Source organism: Manihot esculenta, chromosome 10 (assembly GCF_001659605.2).
Source record: "Manihot esculenta cultivar AM560-2 chromosome 10, M.esculenta_v8, whole genome shotgun sequence".
Taxonomy (NCBI): Eukaryota; Viridiplantae; Streptophyta; class Magnoliopsida; order Malpighiales; family Euphorbiaceae; genus Manihot; species Manihot esculenta.
The window spans coordinates 5,048,025-5,058,519 of record NC_035170.2 but is presented as its reverse complement, the minus strand read 5'-3'; the positions used below and the strand labels follow the sequence as shown (position 1 = coordinate 5,058,519).

General features: G+C 26.0%; 1 protein-coding gene across 1 annotated transcript; it reads left to right on the top strand.

Annotated features, from left to right (window-relative positions):
• Nucleotides 1–5,748: 5,748 nt before the first annotated feature.
• On the top strand, nt 5,749–6,924 carry LOC122724921. The gene has a single exon (XM_043961150.1). It carries the CDS (start codon nt 5,749–5,751, stop codon nt 6,922–6,924), a length of 1,176 nt encoding a protein of 391 aa, XP_043817085.1.
• Nucleotides 6,925–10,495: the final 3,571 nt, after the last annotated feature.

Here is a 10,495-nt window from a genome sequence, read left to right as displayed (position 1 = left end):
TTATATTTTTAATTTTTAATTAATAATTATATTTTAATTATCTTTAACAGAGTTAAAAAATTATCGCTATTTATTAATAATATGATATCACAGATATTACAAGTATTATTTTAATATAAATTAAATAATAAATTTTAAAATTAAAATGAGTAAAATTAGAAGGTATTTTCTTTTAACTTTTTCCCTAAATAAACAACTCACGGGTTATTATCAAATAGCAAGTGGATTAAATAAATTAGACATTAAAAAACTCATTTTTCATTTTATCTTTTTGAGAACTCATTTTTCACTTTTTAAACATAATTTTTAAGTTTATTTAATTAAATGTTTAAATAAACTTTTATCGTTTTAAGTAGTGTGGAAATTGCTCAATGTAATGAAAATCTTATTTTTAGTGATTTTTTTTTATAAAAAATTAACGTTCATGAAAAAATGACATTAATCATTAAAAATATACATAAATAAATTTATAAGCGATTATAGTCTATATATATTATTTTACTCCTGTATTTTTTAGGAAATTCAATTTCATACACAAGTACATTTTTTTTCTAAATTAGCTTAGAATTTAAGTTCAATTAATTCAAAAATAAGAAAAATAAGAAATTAAATTTCTTAAATTTTCGGCTAAAATTAATAAATTGAGAAATATAGCCTAAAAATATTCATTTTAAACGAAATTGAGATTAAATAGAAAGTTAAATCCTCTATTTGAATAAATTTAATTTAGTTGATTTATTTATTATTATTATTTTATTTATAATAGAAGAATTTATTTTTTTTAATTTATAAAATTTATTAAAAAATTAAAATGATGTAAGATTTAAAAAAATCATGTAATTTATTTTAAATGAATCATTTCTAGGAAAAAAAATAAAATAATTTGAAAAAAACTTAAAAATGAACTAAAATGTTGCTCGATTGGAGTTATCTTAAATCAATTAAAATAAATTTAGATAGATAACTTTAGGACTTTGTTTGGTTTAAAACATTCTACTTTTTGGGAAATATATTTTTCAGAAAGTACACTTCTAAAGAATTAATTTACCGAAAAGTAGATATAATTGTGTTTGGTATCCGAATTAACTCAATTTACTTAACCTCAATAAAAAAAATACAATATATCTAGAGACAAGGTCGGGTTCTAAAAAAAATTACAAACTCAAAACCTATTAAGCAAGCAGACCGATTCAACACCCAACACTGCAAGCTCTAATCCGGATACATGGGGCAAGTCATATCCATCATGAGTATGGATCCAACAGGAAGTAATTCAATCTAGTGATGTGATGTGAGAGAGAATAACTAGTCCAATCACTTTGCAATTCTATTCGCATGTGCGCCGGGAGAATTAAATAGTCGTCTGACATAGAGAGGGATCTGACGTCTCCGTACGTATAGATCTGAGTAACAGAAACAAATAATACTATAATAGAAAAACGGTTAGATTTCACTAATAAACAAAAAAAAAAAATAAAAAAAAATATATTCTTTTCTGACTAAATTTACACATCACCGTAATACTATTTTGTGAATTTTAAAATATTATATATTAACTAGTAATTTATTAATAGCAAATCACAAATTTTAAATAAAATAGAATTCGAAAAAGTTAAAAGAAATTTAGTTAAAGTATCTCTATTGTTTATCCAATTAGTTAAACCCGACCACACACTCGCGTGACTTTACATCATTAATATTTTATATTATTTTACTTATATAAATAATAATAGTAACTATATTAACATAAATATTTTTATTTATTTAAAATATTATTTTAATTAAAAAATTTTGAATATTATGAAATGAGTTATAATAGTAATTAAATTATAATTAAACATACTTATGAATTTTTATTTATTTATAGTGAAGAATTTTACAATAAAAATAGATAAAAAAACTATTTACATCTAACTTAAAAAAAAAAAAACTATATAAATATATTTTATTATATTTTATATAAGTATACGCTGAAACTCGAGAGATTTCTAATTTAAATTTCAATCTGCTGTTCCTGAACTCAACGGCAAGTACTATAATTTATAAATTAATTATATATATATATTAATTATAAAATATTAAAACATATTGTCTAAAATGATATTTCACATCATTTAGTTTTAAGAATATAAAATAATAAAAATAATTATTTTTCTTTTAATATTTTTTAAATAATTTTTTTTTACTTTCAATTATAACGTTAATTATATATTTTTTAATTAAAATAATTAGAGTGAATTTAAAAAAAAAATTAGGAGGTGAGTTAATTCAAAATTAAATTAATATAAATTAATATACTATTGATAAAATTAAATAAATATAATAATATTAAAAATTATTATTTAATATTATAAATTTAATTTTAGAAAAAATAATAAAAAAATACTAAAATTTAAAAAAAATTATAATTTCACCATGAACTTTAAAAATTTACCAATTAAAAATAAATTTTTAAAATTTTATGAATTGTGCTCTGAATTTTTTTTAAATTTTTATGAATTGTACTCTGAATTTTATTGATATAGTAGAATGTCGTGGCAATAAATGGCTAGATGGTATGACAATTTCATTAGTTTCTAATAAGAAAAGTAACGATAGAGTAAGTTTAGAGTTTAACTAATAATTAAATTAGTATAGGGTACGATAATAAAAATTTATAAAGAATAAATTTTTTTATGATTAAATAAAAAAATAATGTTTCCATGAATAGACTTTCAAATTGAAAAAGTCAAAATGCAGAAGGTCAACTATTTGGGGTTTAAAAATAAAGTAATATATGTTATTGGTCTCATACGTTTTGAAAGAGCTTGATTTTGATGATACTAAAATTTAATGAATTGTGTTTTATCTAACAATCTTTAATATCAAAAATAGAGTATATGGAAAGTATTGAAAAATCAAAAGAATTCTCTACATAAAAAAGGAAGAAGATTTTTATAAAAATACAAGATGAATTAAAGGAAAAAAGTGAAGAAATAAATCTTTAAGATTCATTGTAAAAGAGTGAGTTGATATGCTAATGATAAAATATTTTATTCACGTTCTATATTCTCTGAAAGAAGAATTTTATTTCAAAAAGCAAGAATTTGAAAGTTACTGTTTTAGTTTATTAAAATTTTAGAAAACTAAATTTAGACATCTAATTTTTTAGATATAATTTAAATTTAGATATCTAAATTTTATCTGTATTTATTTTAGCTAACTATTTTCAGTCTGCAAATTTAACTAATTTTAGTCTACACGATTCTCAATGTTTTAACGGCTAGTGTTTTCAAAATTTATTACCGTTAACTACCTCTGCAGCTAAGAAAAATTTTTTCAGACACCAATTTAAGAGACTGAATCTCTTCATAAATGAGTAATGAGAGCTCTGATTTTCTAAGAGCATTCAAAACCTCTTGTGTTAAAAGCTTTTCATTTAAATTTCTGATCTTCATTTGCAAATTTTCTCTCTCTCATCTTAATAGCATTGTATTGTAATTGTTGATAGTTGTTAAGAGTGTTTCATTCTAAATCAAAACTTATATAAGATTAATCAAGTGTATATTCACTTGATAGAAGTTTTAAGTACCTATTGAAATTTAGATAGAAGTTTGAGCACTAAATCAAACTTGTAAAGGTCTACAAGCACTTGGAAAGCTTGTTATTGTATGTAAGGTTATTTTTTTGCCTAGTAAAAGAGGTTTAGTAAAGTAAAGATTCAAGGAAGGACCTTGAGAGAGTGGATGTAGGCTGTGTTTGCCGAATCGGTATAAAATCTCTGTGTTTGATTTTCTTATCCCTAGTCTCTTTTCTTTTAGCTTTCATTATTAACATGAGATATGTGTTTATAAGTTTAAATCAATGATGATAGAATATGATAAAATTAGCTTGCTAATTTAATTTCTACTTTGCATTATCTGCATCAGTTTAGTACGTGTTTATTTGTGTTTAGCTGTTTCTCAAAATCCTTCAAGAAATTGTTTTGAAATATACGTTTCAAGCAATCACTTTTTCACACTTAGAATTAGTAGCCATAAGTTTTCATTAAAGCTTAGAGTAAGGGTTAAAAAATTGATAAAGTGACCCATTCACCCCCTTATAATCACTTATCTTAGGATAATAAATTGATATCAGAATTGTACTCTCTTGCTTGAGGTTCAAATATGTTAGAGAGATCCTAGAATGGCCAACTCTTCTAATTTTGCTGGCATGCCTGCACCTTTAGCCTAAGGCTATTCAATCACACAACCATCTCTTTTTAATGGCACAAATTACTCTTTCTATAAAGTTAGAATGAAAAATTTTATACAATCTGTTGATATAGAAGCATGGTAACTGATCAAGCATAATTTAGCCACATTTTTATTATATTTATCATTGCTTATTTACACATTTTTTAGCTTAATTTATGATTTTTATCTTGTTTTTACAGAAAAGAAAGAAATTGGAAAACTGGAGAAAAAGTGCAGAAAATGACAGAAAAGTGATTGGGTCAGTAACTTGCCCAAATCACTGCCCAAATCAAGCGGAGGAAGCAGAGACAGAAAGCTGAAAACTGGACTGATTCACAGGAAGCGATTGGGGCAGTGATCTGCCCAAATCACCGCCCCGATCACACTGACAGCAAAAATTGACAGCAGAGCGGGAAATTGTTCAGAAAACAGAATTTCAAATTTTGAGAAGCCCAAATCCAACTCAATCACTGTCAACACAATTCCAAGAGCCACGAAAGAGTTTCTCACCTAAGGAATTCCATTTGCAATTAAATTCAACATCAAAAGAGGAATAAAAAACCTAATCAAGAAGGGATTTCAAAACCCTAGATGGATGGAATTCTTCAGCTATAAAAGAGCAGCCTCCAAACCAGCAAAGGGCATCTCATCTTCAGCAATTCTGCAGAAAAATACAGCAGCTTGTCTTCTTCTTTTCTTCTTCTTTTCTTTTGTGATTTTGTCCACCATGAGTGGCTAAACACTTTATTTTCTAGTTGAAGTTGGAAAATTCAGATTTGTGATGAATTGGGAGATTTAAATCTCCATTGTTAAACTTCTATTTACTTTCAATATTTATGCAATTTGATCTTTCTATAATTGTTGCTTTGCTTTTAGAATCAATTTAGGCCTATTGCTTTTAATTGTTTGAGTAACAATTGTTTGAATAATTTAGGTCCGTAATTGCTTAGATTATTTGAACACTCATTTAATCAAGTTGCATAATCTAAACTTGACCACGCGGTTGGCAAGGTTAGAATTAGGTTTCTCTAAGTCTTAATGCAGTTAACAGTTGTTCGATGCTAAAAGCCCCAAGGACGTTCCTTGGCAACTTGTTAACTAGTGTTTGATTAGCGAACGTTTCCTAATCAAACTAGAACTAAGGAGGAATTTGAATTGTGAGAAGCGTCTTTCACATCCTAAACTAATTTATTGAAATAAATAGGAGTGTTAAAGAATCAATGATCAATTCTAAACAATCTAAAATAGATCCATACTTCAACTAGAAGTTTTTCTCTTATTGATTTACTCATCTTTAAATTATTTGCTTTCTATTGTTAATTAGCTTTAGTACATCTTCAAAACAAAACCCCCTTTTTATTTTTGCTATTTACTTGCCTTAGTCATTAGTAGGAAGATATTTGGTGTCAAATCCCTGTGGTTCGACCCTATTGCCACTATCTACAAATTTATTTGTTGATTGATAATAGGTTTATTTTTTACGGCTTCGACAATCGCTTATCAGTAACAAATTCTAAAAGGTCTTGAATTTCCTATGGTTGCAGAAGGAATTAGAAAGAAAACCGAAGAAGAATATACTAATGCGGATTGGAAAAAGATCTTTTCAAATGCTAAAACTATAAATATAGTTCATTGTGTATTAGATGTAACTGAGTACAATCGTGTTTTAGATTGCGAGTCTGCTAAAGCAGTATGGGACAAGGTTGAAGTGACTTATGAAGGCACAAATAAAGTAAAAGAATTAAAAGCAAACTTACTGGTTCGTGACTTTGAACTGTTTGAGATGAAACCAGGTGAAACCATTGCTAAAATGAGTATTAGATTTACTGATCTAGTCAATATTCTAAAAGTACTAGGAAAAAGTTTTGAAGAAGCTGAGTTAGTGAAAAAGATTTTGAGATCTCTGCTGAAGTCTTGGAAAGCAAAAAGCATAGTCATATTTGATATAAAAGAATTTACAAGGTACTCCTATGATGAGCTGATTAGATCATTAATTATCCATGAAATGATATTCAAAAAGGAGATCATAGAAAAAGAAAAAGGCATAGCTTTGAAATCAGAAAAGCTGACAGACGGTAAAAAGAAATATATTACTTTAAAGATAGACACAAGTGAGTTCTCTAGCATATTCAATGATGAAGAGGAGATAACTATGTTGACAAGAAAATTTAAAAGAGTTTTCAGAAAAGGCGAAAACAAGTACAAAAGATTTATAAAAAAGTATGGGCAAAGGATGATTCTCAATCACATCTTCACAAAGATCCAAAAGAAGTTATTTGCTATGAGTATAACAAATCCGGTCATATCAGACCCAATTGTCCAAAAATCAAAAAGAAGAAAAATGAAGATAAAGGAAAGAAAGTTATGGTTGCAGTTTGGGACGCAACTAATGAAAGTTCAAGTGATGAACAATGAAATTGATCTCTATTGTATGGCTCTTGAAGAAGAAGTTGTTGAATCTTCAAAAGAAGAAGACATTGAGGTAATCAAATCTGAACAATCTAATATAGAAGAGTTAGAACTTGTTTTTGCTAAAGTTTATGATGAATATAAGATATATAAAAGAAAATGTGCATCATTAAAACTTGAAAATATATCATTGAGGTCTAAAAATATTTCTCTGAATATGGTTCTGAAAGAAAATGAATTTTACAAAGTTCAAATAATTTTGTTCAATAATCTGAAAAAAGAGTTAGAAATTTCAAAATAAAATTATGAAAAGCTTTTAGAGAAAAATAAAATTCTTGAAATTAAAACATAATCTTTAATAAATGATCTAGCAAAATTTATAAAAGGAAAATAATCTCTTGATCTACTACTGCTTGGTTCACAAAGAATGTTCAGAGAGAAATCTAAAATTGGATACAATGACTTTACAAATCATAATAATAAATACATAAATTATTTTGTGAAATCCTCATCATCTTCTTTTCTTAGTATTACATGTTTTTACTATAATAAAAAAGGTTATATAGTTCATTCATGTCCTATAAGAAGAAGAAATACAAAAGTAAATAAATTCTATTTACCAAAAGGTACAGCCCCTGCTATTGCTAATATGAAAAGAACCCAAAAAAATTTGGATACCTAAATTAGATATCTGATTTTAGGTCTGTCTAAAGCATAAAGAGAAAATAAATAAAAAGCATATTGACAGTGGATGTTCATGTCATATGACTGGTGACAAAACCCTATTTAGTAAGCTGATGATGAAAACAAAAGAATTTGTGAGATTTATAGATAAAGGTAGAGCGTAAATTATTAGAAATGGAATGATTGGACTGAAACTATGTATTGAAAATGTAGCACTTGTTCAAAGTTTGAAATATAACTTAATAAATGTAAGTCAACTTTGTAATAAAGGATTTAAGGTAACATTTTCTAATTACACATTATGAAATTCTTGATTTGAATGATAATGTCTTGTTTATAGCATCTAGAATAGATAATATTCATATGTTTGATCTTGAATGCTTTAAAAGTAGTGAAGAAAAATACTTAGCTAGTTTTGATAATAATAGCTAGTTGTGACAGAAAATTAGGTCATACAAGTATGCATTTGATTATAAAACTTTTAAAGAAAAATTTCATTAGAGGTTTACTAAAACTAAATTTTGAAAAAGATCATCCATGTAAAACGTGTTCAATGAGAAAACAAATAAGAGTCCGTTTTAAACCAAAAATGAAATTTCAACATTAAGATCCTTAGACTTATTGTATCTTGATTTATTTGAACTAATAACTCCTAAAGTTGTGGTGGAAAATCATATATTTTTTTATTGTTGATGATTATTCAAGATTTTCTTGGGTTTTGTTCTTCGCATATAAAGATAAAATGTTTAATATTTTTAAAACTTTTTATAAACATGTTCAAAGTGAGAAATGTTACTATATTACATTTTTAAAAAGTGACCATGAAAAAAATTTGAAAACCACATGTTTAACAACTTTTGTTCAAACCATGGCATATTCGTTATTTTTCTGCTCTAAAAACTCCACAATAAAATGGAGTAGTTGAAAAAAAAAAAGAACATTGCAAGAAATGAGTAGAGCTATGTTAAATAAAAATCCTCTTTCAAAATATTTTTGAGCTGAAGCCATTAATATATTATGTTACATTGTCAATAGAGTTACAACTAGAGTATTCATAAAGAAAACAACATACGAGTTATGAAAAGTTAAGAAACCAAATATAACATATTTTCATGTCTTTTGATGCAAATGCTATATATTTTGAAAAACAAAGAGTATCTTGGTAAGTTTGATGGTAAAGTTTTTGAAGGTATTTTTCTTGAATATTCTTCTATAAGCAAAGCTTATAGAGTTTTTAATAGAAAAAGCTTGGTGTTTGAGGAATCCATTAATGTGGTATTTAATGAATCTAATTTTATTTTTTAAAAAAAGATATTTGTGAAGCTAATCTTGAACAGATTTTTAGCAAAGAGAAAACAAGTGAGAAAATCATAGATGAGCAAATGGATACTACTCAAATTGATCATGGAGAAATTCCAAATGATGAAGATCAAAGAAGTGAGGAACAACAACTGAACGTGGAAAATTTGCAAATCAATTATAAAATTCATGAAGACCTTCCATAAAATTGAAAATATCACAAATATTATTCAAAAGAAGATATTATTGATAGCCCAAATCAAAAAATGGTGACAAAGGTCAATTGAGAAGATATTTCAGTAATGTTACTTTCATTTTAAAATTGGAGCCTAAATCTTATGAAGAAGCTCAAAATGATAAAAGTTAGATTTTTACAATGTAAGAAGAACTAAATTAGTTTGAAAAGAGTAAAGTTTGACAACTTGTTTCTAAACTTAAAAATCAATCCATTATTAGAATTAAATGGATTTTCAAAAACAAAATAAATGGAAATGGAAATATAATTAGAAACAAAACTAGATTAGTAGCTAAATGATATAACCAAGATGAAAGAATAGATTTTGATGAAACCTTTATTCTGGTTGCTAGAATTAAAGCTATTAGATGCTTTGTACTTTTGCATATTTTAAAAAATTTCATACTATTTTAAATGGATGTTAAGAGTGCATTTTTAAATGGATATATAGATGAAGAAGTTTATGTAGCACAACCCCTTTGTTCTAGAGATTCAATTTTTCCAAACTATGTTTTCAAACTCTCAAAAGCACTTTACGGATTGAAACAAGGTTCAAGAGCTTGGTATGAACGACTAAATTTTTATTAGAAAATGGTTTTACAAGAGAAAAAAGTTAATACTACTTTGTTCACCAAAAATTTAAAAAAAAAATGATATTTTAGTTGTCCAAATTTATGTTAATGACCTAATTTTCAGTGCTACTAATGATTTTTTGTGCAATAATTTTTCTAAATTAATGCAAAATGAATTCGAGATAAACTTAATGGGTGAATTATATTCTTCCTTGGATTGCAAATCAAACAAGCAGCGGATGGAATTTTCATAAATCAATTAAAGTACCATCAGAGACATGCTGAAGAAATTAAAAATGAATGAGCTAAAAGGAATTGAAACTCCAATGAATACAGGTATCAAATTAGAAAAGAACGAAAAAGGTAATGATGTAGATCAGAAACTATATTGAGGTATGATTAGTTCTTTTCTCTACCTTACTACATCAACACCTGACATTCATTTCAGTGTATGTTTGTGTGCTAGATTACAGTCTAGTCTTAAAGAATCTCATCTAATTACTGTTAAAATAATTTTTAGATATCTAATAAATGCATCATCTGTTGGCTTTTGGTATTCTAAATGTGAAAATTTTAATCTTATTAGATACCGTGATTCTGATTTTGCTGAAAGTAGATTAGATAGGAAGAGTACCTCTATAACATGTCAATTTCTTGGTCATGCCTTAGTCTCTTGGTTTAGAAAGAAATAGACTTCTATACATCTATTCACAACCGAGACTGAGTATATAGCTGCTAAAAGCTATGTTACTCAAATTATCTGAATGAAGCAACAACTTAATGACTATGATATAAAGGTTGATCATGTATTCATAAAATATGATAATACCAGTGCTATCAACCTAACTAAAAATCTTATCCAACGTTTAAGGACAAAACACATAAAAATCAAATATCATTTCATAAGAGATTTTATGCAAAATGGAGATATAGAATTAGAATTTGCTCCTAGAAAAAAACAGTTTGTTGATATCTTTACAAAACCCTTAAGATACATTTTGTAAGATAAGAAGAGAATTAGGAATGATTGATCTTGAATGATGTAAATGAATTGAATATATGGAAATTATTTGTTGTTTTGA